This window comes from Seriola dumerili, unplaced genomic scaffold, assembly GCF_002260705.1.
Source record: "Seriola dumerili isolate Sdu_G_001 unplaced genomic scaffold, Sdu_1.0 BDQW01000002.1, whole genome shotgun sequence".
Taxonomy (NCBI): domain Eukaryota; kingdom Metazoa; phylum Chordata; class Actinopteri; order Carangiformes; family Carangidae; genus Seriola; species Seriola dumerili.
In genome coordinates this window covers 1,210,769-1,231,792 of record NW_019174257.1, presented here as the reverse complement: position 1 = coordinate 1,231,792, position 21,024 = coordinate 1,210,769, and the positions used below count along the sequence as shown (strand labels likewise).

The window sequence follows — 21,024 nt, the reverse complement described above, 5'->3', positions numbered from 1 at the left end:
CCCACAAACACTTGCTTCTTAATTTGGGTGGACATTTTGGCACAATCGACACACTGATGGGAGATATTTTGTGTCATAATGGTGTGGAGCCTGCGAGCCGGTTCAGACAGACAACTTCGTCACATTTAGTACAAAACATCCAACACAGCCTTTTCAATAAAGTTGCTGCTTAGTTTTATCGTCACTCCCTGATCTTTTCTGTGCTGATTTTAGTGTATGCAAATGGGAGTGACAAGGTCAGAGCCTGGACACCAACTACATCATACTCTACTCACTGCTACACGAATCCACTACAGCTTTTGCATTAAGGTGTTCCTATCAGTTGAACTAGTTTACTGATGCGTTCACAAAAACTGTCACTTTTTACAGTCACTCCCTGATTTTCTCAGCGCTGAGCTTAGTGTATGCTAACAGGGAGTGACGAGGTCAGAACCTGGACACCAAATGTATGATATTCTACACACTGCGACACAAATCCACTGCAGACTTTGCAGTCAGGTGGTCCGGTGATCGCTGCTGTTTTACTACTCGGTTTGCAAACATATCGCCACTCCCTGATTCTCTGTGCTGAGCTTAGTGTATGCAAATGGAGAGTGACATCAAATATCAACTCTGAAGAATACATTCCCAGAATAAATCTTCCCCAGGTGAGTTGTCTGACTGAGTGAGCTTCACAGGCAACATCCTTCCAACAACTTAAACCAAAGACAACCTGAACTGTCAAACTGCCAATGTCAAACATTTTAATAAGAATTAGCCAAATCCAGTCAGAAAGAAAAATAAACTGACAATCTCTAAATCTTCCTTCAATTTCCAGATAGTTTTGTCAGTTCTGGATAAAAGTTAGGGGTGAGCAATATGGATAAATTCCCCTTCACAATACATGTAACTTCATGTAATATTTATACACAGGGTAATATAACAAATTTCAGTTGCATCACCTGTAGACAGGTGTGTAGGAAATACTTTCATGTGAAAGAAAAGGTTGAATTCATACACACTGAGGTTATTAGAGATACATTTTAGTCATGGACATTGTGGGGCATCCATCAAGACACATATCTCCAATAAACTCAGTGCTGACAGTGTGTGGGAATTCAAAGTTTTCTCTTGCATCGAAAATCGAATGAGAAATGCTAAAATTTGCAAAGATACAAAAACAAATCTTGCCAGAAAAGCAGCTGATTGATTTAAAACACTGTTCATAAAAGCTGAATACAGCCTGAGATGTTTAAATATGTTATAGCAGAAACTGATTGTAGGCTTTACATTATCATATTGCCCACCCCTAGTAGTAGTTACTCACACATCACGTTTATAGTACGACACAGTGGGAGAGAGGTGGAGAAATTGTAGGTGCACCTTTTGCACATAGTACCATACCAGATTTTTGGGATGAGTTGCACCTAATCCAGATCACAGTTCTTTGTGGGGTTACTGCAAACTTCACTCACCTGTCACCTGTCATCATATAACAAAAGATATCAGCAAACTATGGATGCTCTAGTCTCACAGTTGAGCAGGCAGGACCTCAGAGGTCACAGAACACCATGCTAGTAAAGTCAGTCAGCCACGGGACTCTGAACATCTGATATATTACACACAGCAACATGTTTGATAAAGCATGTTACTTACAGTACAGATGTGTAAAGACTACAGTAAAACGGGCGTGAGCCAGCATTCAGATTAAAAGGAAGAGATCTGACACTAAATCTAGATGTTCGTAATGTAGATGAACAAACAGCTCTCCCTGGTCCCTGGAAATATCTGATCTGAACAGACTATCAGCGATTCATACACAGCAGAAAAACAACAACTGGAATACAAGCAGTGCTCTCAGAGAAAAAAAAAAAAAACAGCAGCAATTCCAAAACAAATCAACAATTATAAATTGGACTACAGCAATAATAATGATAGCTGAATGTAAAATAAAAAGTTAGTTTCAACTCCCCAAGTTGCTGATGTTGGGATCATGGAAGACAAAAATAAACTAAAACAGAACGGACGCTTCTCCTAAGGACAGACGTCATCTGCGGCCTGCTCCAGCAGTACAAGCATGCTGTTCATCGAAACAAGCTTGAATTTGATCGAGAAGGTAGGAAGAAATAGAAATATCCCTTATTTTCTACAGGTGCAGCAGCTGTTTTCCACTAAACACACGTATAGTAAAGCAGTGGGATACAGGTAAAGCAGTCAAATGAAATAGTTCCCTTTCAGTGTAGTTTTAACATCCTCCCATATGTGGGTTTTCTTAGGACAAAATAGACTTCGGTATCATTCCTTCCTCACATTTAAATGCCACAAGAAGGTTTTGTCACCCACTGGTTTGTATGTATTTGTCTGCCAACACTATGTGTGTTCAGTGGTCACTGCTGCTTCAAAAAATATCACTTTTAGGATGAATTTTAGACATTTATAAAGACATTATGATTACATAGTTAGTTTTTTTCTTCATTGTTTGTTTGTAAGACAATTTCATAGCATATTTCCAAAATCATTCCGATGTCATGCATTCCTGAATACCATAATGTGTGCATACATATTGTTTTTTTTTTTAAATCATACTGATTTTTATCTTTACACAAATTCTGGGCTATTGTTCTGATTTTCTGTGAACCTGATAGCCGCCACCACCCATGAACTGGTTATAAAGGTAATTCAGATCCATATCGGTTTTTAACAAATTAAATCATGAGGATGACACTTAAACCCAGTCAATCAATTCTAGCTAGTTGCTGTCATTAAACCAGCAATCAGCTTGTATGCCTTCATGTCAGTGCAGCAACAGATGCTTTGCAACACACACTGGGGAAGGGCCAATAAAAGAAAACAAAAAAAAAAGAAAAAGAAAAGAAAACCTTTTCCGTACAGGAATGCCAAGTGAATATTGAAATGTCTGTTGATCATCAGTAAAAGAGAAACTGAGAGGTGAAATGTTGTGAGTTTAAAAGACTCGGCTACATCCATACTCTCCCCATCCTGAAACACCTAACACACACACACACAAACACACACACACACATACACACACACACACACACACACGCACACACACATACCTACACACATCAATGTGGCTGTTCAATTCAAACTAATGGACGCAGGGGGGCCACAGCTATGCGGTCGCCACCACTGACTTGTGCAATGATATGAAAATCAATACATGTGGTGAAACAGCACCAGACAATGCTAGACAAGCTCTCCGGCATCACTGCAGCCCGAAGAGCAGTACTCGGAACAATGTAATGTTTCCCTCTGATTCGATTTTTTTATTTCATTTATTTATTTTTATTTTATTTTTTTATCCTCTTCTCCTCATGTCTTGAATCAGAGAGAATGGACGGAGTTTGAAGAGGGGTGAGGAGGAAAGGAATTGATTATATTTGACTGATGGCAAACGCAGCTCACCCCTACTGAATCAGCATAATGTCTGTTACTGCAGGTTACTGCAGGTCTAAATGTCTACAGACCCACAGGTCTAAACCTTTTTCTTGTCTGGGTGTTGTGCTGCTGTTAAGGGTGATAGTGATGAATATGACACCCTGCACTACTGTACGTGACAATCACAGTCCAAGTCTCACTCAAACTGGTTTGTTTCTACTGAATCTATCGAATGTAAAGTTATCAACAATAAGACAAAAGTCACCTGAAATAACATTCACAGTGCTCTAATAAAAACAAGACCGAAAACAAAATGACAGCGATGAAATGAAATGTTCTAAAACAAATAAAAGGAATAAAAACTCATTGCGCCCTAACTTTGTATTTTCTTTCCTTTTCTTTTTGTGACACTCTTCCCTTCAGAGCCACGTTTTGAGCGCGAGCCATCCCAGGAAGGCGTCTTGTCTTGCTTGTACTTGTAGCCTAGTGCCTGGTGGTGGCGACGGAGAGCCCGTTATAGATGTTTCTCCTTGGTGACCCCGTTTTGCACGTGCTTCCTGCAGAGAGAGAGAGAGAGAGAGAGAGACAATGGAGAGTGAAGCTAAGGAGTCTCGGGAACGGAGGAGAGAAGGAATAAGCTTGTCTGGTGAGGTGATCAGCAGATGTGAGGCATTAGCAGGCAGAGGGGATATCAGCAGTGTTCAAGGCCAGGCAGATAAGGAGCGCCACATAATCACATCTCCATATGGTCTCAGGCTCTTTGATCCCATCTGTCTATGAGCGCTGCGTGTTGCACAAGCTCAGTGGGCGATCTGCTCTTTCCGCATCTATACCCGCCTTGAGGAGGGGAGGGAGAGCCGAAAGGGATGAACTCTTAACCTGCTCGAGTTATCACATCTTTGGACTGTACCACAATAGGACAAGTTTTTTTTTTTTTTTTTCTGTGACTATTCTGACACTAAGAGGAGAGACTGGGGTATAAAGTCGTCAGCAGTTTCAGGGTCTTCAGAGCTGGTCAAAGGCTACTATGATAATGATCAGAAGACGATAGGGGGTACACATGACGGGAAGATACAAGGCTAAAGGCAGCTCCACAGATAAAAACAGATGAATCCACAACTTCAGATAAAAGGCGCAAACAGATACACTTTGGTTTTAGTCAAGTTAGCATTTTCTGGTTTAAAGCTCACTATTGAAAAGTGCTGAGTACTCATTCACACATTAGTAGAGACCTCTGTATTACACAATGCAGTGGCTTCATTGGTAAAAAAAAATAAAAAATAATAATAATTGCAGTGCCCCATAATATTCTACTGCCTGCCCTCTCATAGAGCAATGATAATTATCCACCGACTGCAATGACTGGCAGGCTCCAATGTTGATCACATCCACCATTTTTTAGGAGTGCTACATGCACCATTTTCCAACATCAATGTTTAATTGTACATTTAACTGTAACTGTTACTGTGAGCACATGAGACCAAGTTAAAGAGGCTCTGACACATGCCACTGGCACTCAACGTCTATTCCTAAATGAGTACCGCAGTTCCCCATTAAGGCCACAGCTTCCTGTCATGTTAAGGATAAATTCAAATGTGATTTCAGCTAGAAAATAGCACAGTATTTAGTTGTGCTCGTCCTTTGGCTCCTGTGCTAGAGCTCTGTATGTCTTTGTAAGCAAGTGTTTGATATTTTAAACAAATTCAAATTTTTCTAAGGCCTGCGTTTGTTATTTTTACAGGCATACACTGTAAAATAATGCAATGCACAGTTGCATTATGTTGATAGACCATATAAATGCAGAGTCGTTTGTGTTGGCCAGTGGTAGTGGCTAATGACAGCTGTACTTTTTGTTCAGTGCTGTTTAGCAAAAGTTATCATGCCAAACTAAGATGTGAACATTACACCTGCTGTTACATCAGAATGTGTGGTATTAGCTTACCACAGGTTCACACGGTAAACTAGACTTTATACTACACCGTTTTACACTTGCACAACAGGAAATGAAACAATATGTGTCAACTGTCAATCAAACTGCGATTTTGCAACTGGCATTTTAATTTCTCAAATAGACATCTTTTGTTTTCCAATATTTGGGTCACCACCACCACGAACAATTTATTTAATTTTTGTTTTGTTTTGTTTAGCATTCAGTATACTCTCTGCAGCTTCTTACATTTAAGAGCATTTTTCAATTTTTTTCAAATGAAGTTTGATAAATAGTTTTTATTCCTAAGTTTGTGATTAAGAGTAAAAGTGAAAGATTTTCTATTTTTATCTTTCACTAAAGTCCAAAATTTAACTTTCAGCAGTTTGATAAATACAGGCCCTGGTTCTCCGTCTCATAGCATTAGTTCAACCATAAGTACAAGGCAGTGCTCTGGGAGAACTTAACACTGGTGTGAAAACCTTTCACTGCAACCGTCCTGCTCGTTACATGTAAATGACCTCTCGAGTAATAATGCAGTGATGTGGAAACTCTACAAATACCACCTCAAAATGCTGGGTTTGGTTTCCTGCCAAACTGCCTGCTACTCGAAACAAACTCACCATTTACAGTGAGAACCTGCCAACAGTTGGCTGATGGTACTTTTCTACCCTGAGCTGTAGCCTCTTAAACATCAACAGCATCTGAAGGTGTCGCTCACCCCTGGGCAGAGTTGTGATGTCCAGCATCATCTTCGTTGTTTGCTGCCTGAGGGTTTCTGTGCAGGCCTGCTGCTGTCTTGTTGCCATCCTCATCCTCGTACTCTCTGACGTCATTCACCTCCTTCATCTTTAGCACCTTCACTACGAAAATAACAATGAACTGAAAAAGAGAGGGAGGAAAATTGGAAACAGAAAAGGATCAGATTGTGTCATTGTTTCATTAAGACAAACAAACACTGGCCATAAATGCTTTGCAAGTTTTCAATAAACTTAAAATCCTTTTTTGTATTTGTGTATCTGTGTGTTTCCTCACCAGGAACCAGTAGATATTCATGAGCAGCAGGGCGAGGAGAAGAGCATTAAAGAAGAAGTAGAAGGGGATGTTGGGCACAGACTGAAGGCTGGACACACATGTGGCATACAGCACTTTGAGAGGGAACCAGTAGAGACGGAACCAGAACCTGACAGACAGAAACACAGTGGAGACCAGAAATAGAAATATTATACATATCTATTCATCTTCAGTATGTTCATGAGTGAGTAAGAGGCAGACGGAAAAACACTCAGCTGTGATACTGAATGAATGGGGCGAGAAGAGACGGAGAGAGACAGTAGATTAGTCAGTGTATGTGTGTGTGTGTGTGTGCGTGTGTGTGGAGCCTCACCAAGTGATGCTGAAGCTGACGGAGCCCATGTTGGACAAAATATCATTGAGCAGGTAATAGCCTCCACCTCTGGACTTCAGGTAAACGTTGAGCTTGGTGAACTCCAGCTGGATGTCATTGATATCGTGGAGGAACAACACCAGGATCCCTACGTTGTGGTACCTGAGGGGCAGGAACATACAGCACACTATTTGTACATTTCATCTTATTTCTAATAGAAGAAAAAAAGTGTTAAGGCCTTTGTAGTGGCTGTAATTTTAAATTAGATATTATAAATGAGATATTATACAGTCAGCAAAAACACAACCAGTAGTGGTGTCTCACTTCCCACATTTAACAATCAATTTCCTTTCAGTTGCTCTGCATTTTATTTTTATTTAATGAATGTAAATGAACACACTGAAGCATTTTTGATTTTGGCTTTATCAGTTTACCTGCTTCTATTCTAGTTCTCACTGAACTCTGTCAACTGTGGCTCTTATCTAATTTTTTTCTGTAAAACCCCTGTATTTGCAGGCAGAAAGCCGAAAACCCCACGTGCACACGCTGTTGTGTATTATATTCAGTTCTAAAATAAATTAAAAAAATCAGCCAACCAGATAAGTTTCTGTTCTACATTTTCTTGGGTGCAATAATGCATGAAGCAAGATTTAATGCTGCCAGGTGCTGACAGCGTGTTAATGAACTACAATGACCAGAGTGTAATTCATCACTATATGACGCATCTGTGCCCCTTTCTCAGTGATAGGACACTTTGAACAGCTGCTGCTTTACATTCCTTTGTTTTGTGATTAACAGTTTTATGCCCATCCAACAACTATAAAAGTCAAAAGTATGTTGTTTTTTTTTTCGTGACTTGACAAGCACAAGAGTAAACTGAACAAAAATACCTGAAAGCGTAGGAGAAGCAAATGAGTGCCAGTGTGATGATGTGGTGCACCACCATGACAGCAGAGTCCTTCCTCCATGCGTCCATGTAGACTGTAGCATAGATGGAGTGGCCATAGAAGCTGCCCTGGATCAGGTAGGCGATGGCGATATCTGTAGGCACTGGCATACCGCTCTTCCAGTCTGTGGAAGACATGGGGAGCGGTTAGGAACAGATTCATAACATTAAGCATCTCAGCTTTCACTTTAAAATCAACTGATAAAGCAGCTCCAGGAGAGATTCCTTCCTGTGATGTTTGAGGTTTTTGTTTTTGAGGCATATCCTGATACAGTGCTGCATGCTACTATGTGGACATTTGTAAGCCACTTTATTTTAGCTGGGAACTGCTAGACTGCAAAGCAAAGATTTTATCTAGATTTCTGGGATTAAGACAAATATATCTGTACAGGCCATGCCATGATTTTTTTTTCTTTATGTTGTAATCATGGCGCATTTCATTTTAAGATCCATAAATAAATGTAACAGCATGCTGTCTATAGGGGGCACTGCAGCAACATGATAAAGTTAGGCTCGAAGTCTGTTAAGTCTTACTCATTTTGCAGTCCTTCAGCCAGACACCATAAATTGCAATCAATATGTGCATTTTAATACAGATCTGCTTCCAGATTCAGATTACAAATGAAAAAGTTTTTGTCATAATAAATTTAAGGAATTGCAGAGGTATGAACTCTCTTAGAGCTTTCGGGAACAGACTGTAACTGTGTTACCCTCGTTTCCTGTTGGGGATCTCAGACTATTGTTCACACTGTACATTGGGATTATCACAGAGTTGGAAACAGGCATGCCAACAGGACTTTTTACTTCAGACTCACTGCGTATTAGCACACGCTGAAGCAGAGGAGGCACTTTCTGTCTCTGCCAAAATGTGGTGTACTGGGTTGTCTCCCTCTTTCTCACGTAAGATCAGTTTTTGCAGTGAGGTTAAAATCCCCAAAAATCTTAGATATGCACTAAATCAAACATTAAGTATTAAAATGACACCACTCAATGTCTCAAAGCTAAGCCTGATTCAGCAACTGTATGGCCTATTTGTAATAAATTACATATTGCAAATGACTGTGGAGGCTACAGAATAATGTTAATGATCATTTTTAAGGCTAGTAAATCTGATGCAATTCAAAAACCTACTGAGTGTTTTATGTGAAGTTTTGATATCCAAAGGAAGATATATTTGCGGTTTTAACTACCGTCTTTAAAACCATCTCAACATAGTTTTACATCTCCTCCCTCACGCTTCTTCCCGGAGCTCCTGACATCTCAATTTAAGATTGTTCTGATGAAGGGCTGTGACTGGGTCTGCTTTATAATCAAAACAGGCATGGAAATGTCTATCATGTGGGATCTTTAAGTTATAAACTGATTAAATGTTAAACATCCAAATGAATTCATTATTATTATTGTTCAGTGATTTAATAATAGGCCATTGAATTTTGAAGTGGATTTGAAAAAAATAACTTAAAAATATTCAGTTTTACAATGAATGTGTCTCCTGCTCTATCATTTAGTCTTTCAGTTTTGTCCACATTTGAATTCAAATATGGTTGCATATGGATACATGCAGTTTATGTGCCACAAGAAAAAGCTCCATCACATAGTGATGTAACAGAGTATTCATCTCACACAGACGAATATCTTGTATATACAGCAGTATCCTTGTTATATACACCCATTTGGACACAAATACAGTATAACCATTATCTCCAGATACTGAACTATATACAATGACTTCCGGTGGGTGGTGGTGGTGGTGGTGGGGGTTAGTATGGGAGGAGGCTGGACGGATTGGGTTTACCCTCGAGAGAATCAGAGCAGGTTTCTGAGGTACCACAGGCGAAACAGGCCAAATGTATGTTAAGGCTGCTAGGCCAGCTCACTTCTCTGAAACCTATCAGATGTTGGATGGAAACTTTCTCCTCCGATGTTTGAGTAAGGGTTGTCTCTTGTGGGATGGGGTTACGTTTGGGCTGCGTGTAATGTTTATTGATTGGTCCTTCCGTCATTAAACATTGAGAAGAAGGCTGCTAGATGGATCACAACAGAAGAGCTGCCAAGGGGAGGCATGGGAACTCAAGCCCCTTCTTTTCTCCTGGAGACTTAGGCTTTTTTTTTTTCTCCCCCTCTTTTCTCTTCAGGACACACTAACCCTCCTCACTTATGCCACACTGTTACTTTGATTTCTCCTCCTTTTCCACATTCTCACCTTCTCTTTGTAGCTTCACATCTCTCTCTCCCTCTCTCTCTCTCCCTCGCTCCCTAACAGTCCAGCCACATTACACTGCTTCTGTACAGATCTCAGGCTGACTGCAGCTATGAAAGATGAACCTGGCAGCGTTGCTAGCTCCACTCGGAGCAGTGGAGCTAGATGGGAGCCCTGACACCTCCATGTCTGATGGGAGAGGCAGAGAAACTATAAAAGACATCCCTGGATTATAAGTGGAATCCCCATTACACATCTATCCTCCATTATCAATGCAATGAGAGTCATCAGAAAAACATTCTAATAGTGACTATTCTCCATTAGGCACAATTATACAGATCATTCTGTCTTAATGTATAATGTATAATTATAAACCGTTGCTTTACTGTTGGGTTGATCATTCCTATGCCTTTCCATGACTACAAAAACAACATAACACAACTGCAAATTTCCCCAGTGTGGGACTACTAAAGGACTATCTTATCTTATCTTATCTTATCTAATTGACACTTTCTTCTCTAAATGTTGGATTCAATTTGGTGAATAAAAGTTTTTGTATCAATAACCACGTCACTGATTAGTGTATGACAGACAAACGGGATCAACTCAAGGCTCAAAACATATATGAACCACCTGTTATAAATATCTATCCATTTGAATAGTCAAAGTGACATTTCACCCCCCACAGAGTCTCTATAGGATTAGGCTGTGCTGCCTGCTGCTTCATTATAAATAAAATGACTTCAGCTTCTTATCTACCCTTAAAGGTTAGGTGAGAGACCTATTCTGTTAGAGTGCTATAAAATATGCTTTTCCTGATTATGGTATTTATCTAATATGGACCAACTTCAAACAATGAATTGAATACATACAATCAATTTCTATTCAACATGTTCAGAAAATAGATTTAGTTTTATTTCTTTCATTTTAAGTGATGAAGAGGAGCAACAATTTAACAGGTCCAAAAGATGAATGGTGCACAAACTGCTAAATAAATGAACTACAAATGACATTACTTTATCTGTTTGTTGTGTATCTTACTGTAGAAGACAGAGGGCGGGTCATGGAAAAAGGAGTAGGAGGTGAAGAAGAGCAGGTAGGTGCTGTAGGACCATGACATGGTGTAGAAGACCAGCTTCCACGTGCTCTCCGGCATCTTGGCAGCATCTTTGGGCAGCAGCCTGCACCACTGTGCTAGAGGCTGCAGCAACAGAACAGAGAGAAGGACACGAGTCAGACAGGGGATAGGAAGTGTGAGGAAGTCACACTCAGAATACATTTAGCTGTTTCTACAGGCCTGCAGCTGGGGGAACTGCAGGGAGGTCTCTGGACAGAGTAACTGATTAATTTAGATGGTGTTCTTTCTCACTATTGTAGATTCAATATGAGGCCCTCAATTCAATATGTGTGCTGAAGCAAACAATTCACTGTGCATATTGCTCACAGTCTGTTAATGCACTTTTGTGGATTCTGAGCTGAGAGGAATAGTTGTTTTCTGTTGTATTGGAAAGAGCTGCCTTTGTTTTTTGCTGTAGTGCCAAGCCTAAAACAAACACATTTTTATAGATTTTCTTTTTTTCATATATAGTTTTTAGAAGTTTCATCTTATGAAATGGAGATGAGGACGGACATTTAGAGAGAGGTCTGAGAGCGAAGGCTGGTTGGAGAACAGATGTTTTTTTTAAAGAGTTGTAACAATTCTAGGGCACATTTTTCTGAACTAATAAACACTGGCAACAGAAAACTAATGGGCCTAAATGGGAGCTGAAATCACAAGAGCACTGTTAACATATTAAAATACCACAATTTAATCACGGAGTATTCAAGACAGAAAGAAGAGAGCTGACAAAAAAACATGAAGTGATACAAACAGAATGGAGCAGCGAAACTAATACCACTTTTGGGCTTTTAGTCTTGTCAACTCAAACAACAATCCTCACACTCTAGTAGTATTATGAATAATCTTCATTCATTTTATAGTGGTTTATATTGAGATGTCAATAGAAAGTGTAAGATGATCCACTATTTGGCCACCTGCTGCCAGTACTACTAACATTGTCAGGATGTTGTTTAAACATATATATTAGTATTTATCATGTATCACAACATTCGCACATACTCTCCATTATCCTCTGTATGTGGTTCTCTCCCTGACACACACGTGTGCATGCGCTAATCATCAGTAAGCTATAGTATATTACAAACATGTGACTGCCCAAAGACGAATGTCTTTCACAAGTCTGCTATAGTTTGCTATGCAAGCAAAAATGGAGGAAGTTGGAGAGAAGACGTGCTGATGTCGCCTGATAACTTGACCCCACCCACTTTCTTGCTATGGGTCTGTGTTATATTCCTCCTTCCCCTCCCCAGTCTTACTGCCTCTTCCTCCCACCTTTTTCCATTTTTACTTTTCCCTCAGATTCTCTCACAGCTGTGCCAGCAGATACTCTGACTGACAATCATTCACTTTAAAGAAATGAGAAAAAAAACAACTAATAATCAAGGAAATGCTGAGGATGTGACATTTATAATTGATTTCAAACACAGGCAGACATGTAAAGTAAACACACATAGACACACACAGAGGTTAACAGATAAGACCAGCAGGCAGACAGGTAAAATAAGTAAGATAGGTACATCCGTTGGGTTGTGAGACAGGCAGGTGTTCAGTGTTTCAAAGCTGTGCCAGACAGGAAACCCAAACCCAGCTCACCGCCTCATAAACAAAATGACACAGACACACACACACACACACACACACACACACACACACACACACACATGCCCTTGGAAAGCAATGAAACCATGTAACTGGAGGCATGAAAGTGAAAGTGGCCTGTGTCAGTGATACAGTCCATCTCAATCACTTGTTACTAAGCAGCTAGTCTACAGGACATGATCCGACAAGGCTCAGTGACCAAATACATGACAAATTAATCGAGGGAGTGCGACTACGGCTAAATGTAAACCATGTAGACTTACAGTCACTCTCACAGGAATTCTGTTTGATACTTTTCCTGTCTGTGTGATAAAAAACATGACACCAGTACTCTGTCCTGTCTTTGATCTGTTGCTTCTGGCCTAACTTTTATTTCTTTTGCTTCCTTTTTTTTCTTTTTTTCCCTCTTTGTTTTCTGGATTTGATGAGCTCCCTGCGTCACACACAAAGGATTCAAAACAAGACACGGAAGGAAGCTGACAGGGCAACACTGATGTGAGTTAAAATGTACCAGCAATACACTCTGCAGTTCTCAGTCGTTGACACATTTAGAGAAAGAGAGGCAACATGCAGGGAGCACATGACCCCACTGGGGGCTGCTGATTGGTTGAGACTGTGGGGACATGTGCTGCATGTTGAGTAAGTCAAGACTGGAGTGCAGGACACTCACCACAGTCTTTTAAGTCCTTCAGTACATCTGTATCAGTCTCTCTCTATCAGCCCCCCCATCCTCTGTCTTCTCCCTCTGTCCCCCGTCCTCCCCCCTCCCTCCCCTTTATGTCTCATTCTTCCCAGCTCCCTCCTTCCTTCTCTCTCTCTCTCCGCGCTCATGCCCCACCCCCCTGCCTGCGACATTTATTTATAGAGGCCAGCTGTCAGTACACAGCCATACCCCCCCCCCCAAGTCTTCCACCACATCATCTGCCCCCCCAACACACAAAAACATAAGCCTACGCACACTCATGCACGCTCGCACAGACTGAAATACAACAGAGGCTGATAGAGGTTTCTGCAAACACCAGCCATGCCTCTGCAGCTCATGTCTTTACTGCCATCTCGCTGCTGTTACATGTCTTACTAATGCTCACATATCCGCATCCTATCGTTTCCATCTACCTCATTATTCTTCTACCCACTGTTTCTCTCTGTTCTGTTTGCTTCTGACATCACATCCATGCTATTTCCTGTATCTATCTAAAGTATCTCTGTGGCAACGTCTACACTGCATATGAACTTGCATGAGAAGTGACAGTTTGTTTATGAAAGAGTTTCAAACATGTTTTACAGCTAAATAGGTAATCCAGAATTTTGGTCTGACCAACAGTCCAAAATTGTCACTATTTAATGTAAGAAAAAGAAAAGGAGCAAATCCTCATTTTTGAGAACTTGCCTGGCATTTCCGTTTTGAAACATGGCTTAAACAATTAATAATAACTCAGCTCCACTCCAGACTGTACTAGAACTTGACAACTTGCAGTTTGCAACATCATCATTGTGTGACATTTACCATGCTGGCTATTGCTAATTATTGCTTTCTTTGTGTAGGGAAGGGATTTCAAAAGTAGTGTTTTAAAATACTGGTAATGAAACTAGTAAACTGTACTATGGTTACAGCCATTTTTCATGGCAACTGAAAGTTTAGCCAAAGAAACAACTGTGTTTATTAATCTGCTTAAACTCATTTCAGATCAGCATGAGTTGATATTGTCTCACATTAGTAATCATAGCTGAAAGTCACAGACACCAACACTACAGATGCAGCCTGTAAGGCCATGTTCAGACTGACATTAGCACTATGTAGAAAAAACTCTGCACCCCGCTTACCCATTTCTATGGACCCACAGCATTCATGCAGTGAGTGTGCCAACATAGAGGGTCAAAAGAAACGAAAACAACTAAACATTTTTAATTCAGGAAAAAGGTGAACCCAGCTCAACTTTTGCCACAAACCCATGGCAAAAGTTTGGACGTCATTCCTACAAAGAACTGCATTGGCCAATCGAATACATACAAGTGCAGTCGTGCTAAATTACTTTGAAAAATGAATGGAAAATTCTACAGTTTACTCTGTCGTGATAACTTTCAGAGTTTTGAAATCCCTCCTCACAGTGTTACACTGTGCAATGTTTTAGTTTCTGATTATCTGTAGAACTCATGAACCCATTACAATCTATCCATATATATATATACGTCTATATATATATATGTATATATATACGTCTATATATACATACATACATATATATACATACATATATATACATACATACATATATACTGTATATATAAAATCTGTATATAAAATCTATATATAATTTCTTCTTGATTGTCCATTCTGTAAATGTACTCTAATTTGTACTCTTTACTGCTACTTCTGTACCACACCACCATTCTGATATGGCATCCATGTCATAAAGTTTTTCCTTATCAGAATCGAGGTGCTAAGGACAAAGGGTGCTGTATGCTGTAAAGATTGTAAAGCCCCAAGAGGCAAGTTTGTGATTTGTTACATATGGTTTTATAAAAAAAAAAAACTGGTTTACTTTTCAGTTACTAACTGGCACTGGATTGTATTTTATGTGCTGATCAGTACCTGTTGCAACCCGTCCACAGCAAAGCAGCCCCTTGCATTTCTTAATGCAGTGCTGGTTCTGGAATAACATTTAACATTTCAATCACAATAACACTTGTTTTTGAAGAATAGATAAAAAGTCAAAGTCAAATCTGAGCAAAGGATGATATTCACAGGCAAATACTTGGACGCTAAATTTAAATATTAAAATATTTGTTGCTGGCTGGCCTTCATTGCCAGGTGATATCACTCTGACTGATGTGAGTGATATGACCTGGTACTAAGGAGAGCAGATTTGTGTTTTAGGTTTAGTTACTCAAGGTGTTTATTGGTGAAATGTGTTGTTTTTTAAACTCCCAGTTCTGAATAGAGTTGGTCTCTCTATATTCCAGTCCCGGCCCAAAGACCACAGCAGGGACAAATTCTTTGTTTCAAATGCAGATTCTGAGATTATATAACAGCCTGCCATCCATTCTTGTCTCTGTGTGCCACACAGCCCACCATCTCTCTGGGTCCTATCCACCCACTCCATCCATATACCCTTTAGTTTTCTATGCCAGCATTACAGAGTGGGGGTATAGTGGGTCAAGGACACTGAGATAATCCACTTGTCCTCTGTTGGATAAATGACAGGGCCTTGAATTACACTCAGCTGGGACCTACGACCATTCAGCGCCTCCCCTGCTCTCTTCCTTTCTCTCTCTGACAGACAGACGCTGGCTGAACTCATTCTCTAGCTCAGGGCATCACTAGCTTTCATTTCACTGTCCGCTACCATCTCTTTCTCCCTGCTAAGGAGAAAGAAGCAGCCTTAAAAGAGGAGAAAATAAGAAAATGGAAGAGAAACAGTAAAGTAATTACAGAGTCAGTGTGAAAGAGACTTGACGACAAATAAGTGGTTCCCTTAGCAACCATGCAGGGATGCTGGCAAAGCTCTATGTGGCTCTGTTCCACTTCAGTCCTACCTCATCTGTCCTTTCCCCTCTTTCCTCTCTTTCCCTGCTAATCTGCAGCTGCACCAACACTGCTCTCCCTTTCACCCTCCACTCTCTAAAAAGTTCTGTTTCTCCCCCTCCTCTGCCCTTCCTGGAAGCAAGTGACGAGCGAGGAGAGAATGGACTCCATTGGCCTGTTGCGTAAGAAGATAAACTGGGCCAGTGAGTCAGGATGCTGGCTCATGTGTGGATCTGTTCAATAAGGCTCGATCTCTCACTAACCTTCTTTCATTCCTTTAGCTCTGTCTAGCTTCGAGCTTTCTTATTGGTTCTGACATCACTCTGTCCGTCTTGGCGTCACGTTTAAACCAAGTTCTGATATGGATGCTCTCTTCGCATGTTTTTCCAGACTAGGGGAAAATAAGCTTGGCTCTCCAATGGATGGCCTGTATATATGTATATAAATAAATACAGCCTATTTGTCTGTGACAACAGTCTGTGACAACAGTGTATTGAAACACTATTTGAGGTGTCTTCTTCTGCTCTTAATTAGGTTATAATCAACTGTTTTTACCTTAGTCTGCTATTTTTCCTTCCTAACCAAATATCCTCGTCATTACACTTGTATTTTACCTCAACCTGAACAGAATATCTGCCACTATATAAATAAAAGGATCTCACCCACCCCACCCATCTACCCCCTTGTTCTTAACAAGCGGACAGCTGTCATTGGGGATGAAGATCTTGCTCCAGACGGAGGCGGAACGATCCAGAGGATCCTTTGGCGACTGTCTATATCTTTGGGAACCCTGACTTGTGCTCCTTTTCCATATGGTAGGAATGATATTGTGATAGGTGATCTCTGTCTTAATTATGTGATGCAGGAAGTGTCTTTTCCCTTTGTTTTCCTATTTCAGTTTTTATTTTCAACGATATCCAAATGTTGCTCAACACAGAAACACAGGACTCTTTATGTTATGGCCACCAGTTTCAATCATTTCAGCTTTGTTTCTGAGAAACTGTGTTTTATCCATCATTTTGCCATGGCAAATGGCTCTACAATACTTCAATACCCAAGAGCCTCATGTTGCCATGGAGAAAAAGCTGTCCAGAGGTGCAAACCTGAGTGGTCATAGTTGTTAACAAAATGCAGTGCAATGGTTACTGAATTCAACCACAATAGACCCAAAAATTAAAAGTGTACCGTTTTAATCTGCCGATCGTAAAATCAGTTTTCTGAGTATTGTAATCCTCAGCATTAGCAGTGCACGTAACATAGCTAGAAGTCTGATGTTTTTCACTGAAGTGCATCTTGAAAGTCTTGGGAGTTATCTTCAGGCCTTTAATTTCTATTTACACAACTTGTACCTTTTTATCAAAGGACTTATATTAACTCAGTTGTTAATATTTGGGACTAATGCATTCAACCAGTTTCATGATGATGCAAGCTGTAGAAGAACTTCAACTGTCATGTAGGCCCAAAATTTTCTATGGGAAAAATAAATGTGACTTTTCCAGAACCAGGTGCACATGAAAAAGCATTATAGTGTTGATATAAAAACTATTTCTGTATGTGGACCTTAAAAAAAACTCATCCACACTTGTCCCCATTTTTCTGCCACTATTCTTTATGGATGTACCACGGTAGCCAGATAGCCATATAGGAAAGTGACACGTCCATACATGCAGTGATTCTCAGGTCTGGAACCAGACTACATAATTAGCAGTCAGTCACTAAAGTTTTCATAAGAAATTGTTTATAAGTTCGTTCACTAGTGAAAGGCTTTTAATGTGAAGCAGCAACAATAAACAATAATGTCGCAGCGAAGTCACATGAAGAAGCATTAAAAGCATGAGACACATTAACCAGAGCCAAGGACTGTGAAAAATCAAGTATTCTCCTCTCTGTCTCTCTGAGATGAGTCCGCTGTTAATTTGTATGTGGCTCAAAGAAAAAAGAAAAAAGAAAAAAGAAGAAATGGACTACAGGTAAAAGATGTCCTGTGAGGGCCTCCGACCAATCAGAGGAGAAACGCAAACTCACTCACTAATCTAATAACATTGAGGAACACACACACACACACACACACACACACACACACACGACATGTGCCAGTCAGATCAGGGACACCAGATGGTTTACAACCAGTTTTTTCATTTAAATATATTTGATGTAGCTACATAGCTGCAGGTGAATGAACTTGATGAAGTCTGGAAATGAAATATTTTTGCAGGGTGAACTGAAAAGCAAGAAACAAGCATATATAGGCCCTCTCTTTTGCACCTATATTGCAGGTAATAGCCACAGCTGATCTTTATCATCAGGGTGAAGCTTGTGTGCCTTCACCACAGGAAATTCAAGTTTAACAGTTATGTGGTGAAGTTTACTATCTTATATGGTATATGGGAGGAAAACCCCTACAGTCCCCACATGTTCATTTGACAAGGTAACATTTAATGTACAATTTATTATCAGCTTGGAAAGTGAAAGGTAAAACACACCGTCATGAAGTTTGCAGCTAAGTTAAGAAACTAAGAAATTAGCCCCATCATATAGACCTTGAGGGAAAAACTTTTGTTTCCAGAGGATCATGGGATTTGATGAATTTATAAAGCACATCTGGATAAAGCTATTCTAATACATGATCAAAAACGTGTGATATTTTTTGTCTTTCCATATGGATGTTGCTGGCTGAAAACTCTCATGACTCAGGTGGCCAGTCCAACACTGAAGGAATACTGATGTTGAATCATGAGTCTGGCTGAACATTTGAACCTGATTTGATTAAAAACACAATTATACTAGCCACTCTTGCCACTGAGCAAACTAATTTGCACATAAGTAGTTGAGTGGACAGGCACCGGTGACCTGCCCAGCCTCCACAAGTGAGTAAGTGAACACAGTTTATGCTTGAACATCTATTGCAGCAGCCTGTAATGGTGTGAGAAAAACACTCTCTGAAATATTTGAATTTGCTGACTTTACCTCACTGGTTGCAACTGACCATCACCGATTAAGTAAATTTTCAAGCCCACTTTCTTTTTCAAAAGTGATCAAACATAGCTACTTAACAGACCACACCGCACTACAAATGACAATAAATTCGGGGTATTTAACCTGAGGTTCTCAAAATATCTTCAATAATGAAAAAGAGCATTTAAATCTTTGAATCTGTTTTAAAGCCTGTTGATTGGTGTAGCAAATGCAACTAACACACATATTCACGTCTTTATCTGGCTCTCATAGCAAGAGATGCACCAAAGACCTAAGCTACACCTGCAATGGTTTCAGTTCCTGCCGCATAAATACATTACTTATTCAAATAAGGAAAAGCTTTGAAGCTTTTCTGTCTTTAGTGTGTGGGAATGTCTGTGATTTCCCAGCATTTATGTCAGAACTGTGTGTGTGTGTGTGTGTGTGTGTGTGTGGGGCAGAGAGAAAGAGCAGCTGCACCTGGTCTAGCCTATTAGTTGATCCCAGTGGAGGCATTAACGCCACACTTGGTTCTCAAATTAACTCCTGGAGCATCAAAGATAATGAACATGAACGTCACAGCAAAAGACTTTTCACTGGATGAAGTGTAAACATACATTTACTTCCACTACAACAATTTCACATTCATTTTTTGTTGATTATTTCACAGATTAGCAGCTTTGTTCATTGTGTCATAGCTTTGGAAGAGGACTATTAATGTCCACATTTGGACATTAGACATAAGACAGAGTTTTTAAAAAAAAATTGCTGGCCTTGGTTAGAATCAGCTACAGCACATTTTACCATCTAAGTCAAAATAGAACAGAGACCTGTTAAGCAATCACATACTGTGCAACACTAACCCTCATCTACCATAGTGTCATAAGGAATTGTACATAATGACATAACAGCCTCTTCAGCTCTTAATATTTCATTCCACTCTTTAGTTTTATTTTCATTATTTCTTCATTCCCTTATCTTGTTTACCTGTGGTTGCATATACTGTAGTGAATACAAAAAAAATCAACATGAATTTTTGGAGCTAATAAGAAAATGTATCCCTTACAATTTATAATGTTAATATTAATTATCATGACTATTAATTCGTTAAACATGCTGTGAGATTTTGGCTGAAGATTGTACAGTTGTCCATTCTGCACAGACAAAAAGTCCTTTTCTACCCTGCTATATTTATTCCACACAGAGCAGAAATGGTGTACAGACACACTGGAGCAAATAAGTAGCATCAAATACCCTTTATTTGATGCAGTTGCACATCTACTGTCTGTTCACATCAAGCTTGTGATGTGCAGTCATGTGGTTTTTATTTGTGTCTGATTACCACCATACTGAAATATATAAAAACTATAGTGGTGTCTCAGTCTTCATCTCTGCCATTATATATATGTTGCTACTCTCCGCAGGGAACAAAACTAACATGTGAGCAGTAAAAGCAACAGAAAGAGAGTAGGAAAAATAAGATACTCAGGTTCCGTCTCAGTGAAGTGTGAAGATATTCACTCAAGCTGCTCCCTGTCCAAACTGACAGCTAGAAGACATATGGCTGTCATTCATAATGCAGTATCTTTGCCATAGGCAACACACAGAGAATGAGGACTGACTGTGTGCATGAGTATAAATGCATGTGTGCATCTTCAACAGGCCAATCTACTGTACTATGCAACAACAGACGCGGGTTCGTGAACTCACCATAATTATTCACCCACAGATAATTTAAAGCTGTCTTAAAACACACACAGACACACACACATACACATAACTCTATAACTAATACTTTTAGTCTGTGTATTTAAGTCATGTTGTTTTTGCTTTTAGTTCAAAGTGGGTAAAATGAAGCTGACTCTTTCTTTGTTTACGAGTACAAACACATGGGATGGAAAGTGAAAACAAATGTTCCGCTTCAAGCAGCAACTGACTTCGCTGAATCCGAGCTCTTAATAATCAGAGCTGTTTTGAAACCTT

The 21,024-nt window shown here is 39.8% G+C and overlaps 1 protein-coding gene across 2 annotated transcripts in view; it reads right to left on the bottom strand.

Annotated features, from left to right (window-relative positions):
- The window catches only part of cers1 (ceramide synthase 1), a 41,834-nt gene that overhangs the window by 11,349 nt on the left and 9,461 nt on the right, over window positions 1-21,024 (bottom strand). Inside the window, exons 2-7 of one of the 2 annotated variants that reach the window (XR_002664920.1) lie at window positions 10,883-11,042; window positions 7,586-7,766; window positions 6,696-6,857; window positions 6,344-6,491; window positions 6,030-6,190; window positions 3,760-3,938 (exon numbers count right to left, since the gene is read on the bottom strand). Coding sequence is in view for 1 of the 2 variants with exons in the window: in XM_022738040.1 (XP_022593761.1) it covers window positions 3,896-3,938; window positions 6,030-6,190; window positions 6,344-6,491; window positions 6,696-6,857; window positions 7,586-7,766; window positions 10,883-11,042 (855 nt within the window). In the remaining variant the exon portion in view is untranslated. Of the gene's footprint in view, window positions 1-2,520; window positions 3,939-6,029; window positions 6,191-6,343; window positions 6,492-6,695; window positions 6,858-7,585; window positions 7,767-10,882; window positions 11,043-21,024 lie in introns of those variants that run through there. The other variant, XM_022738040.1, reaches the window with a different exon arrangement.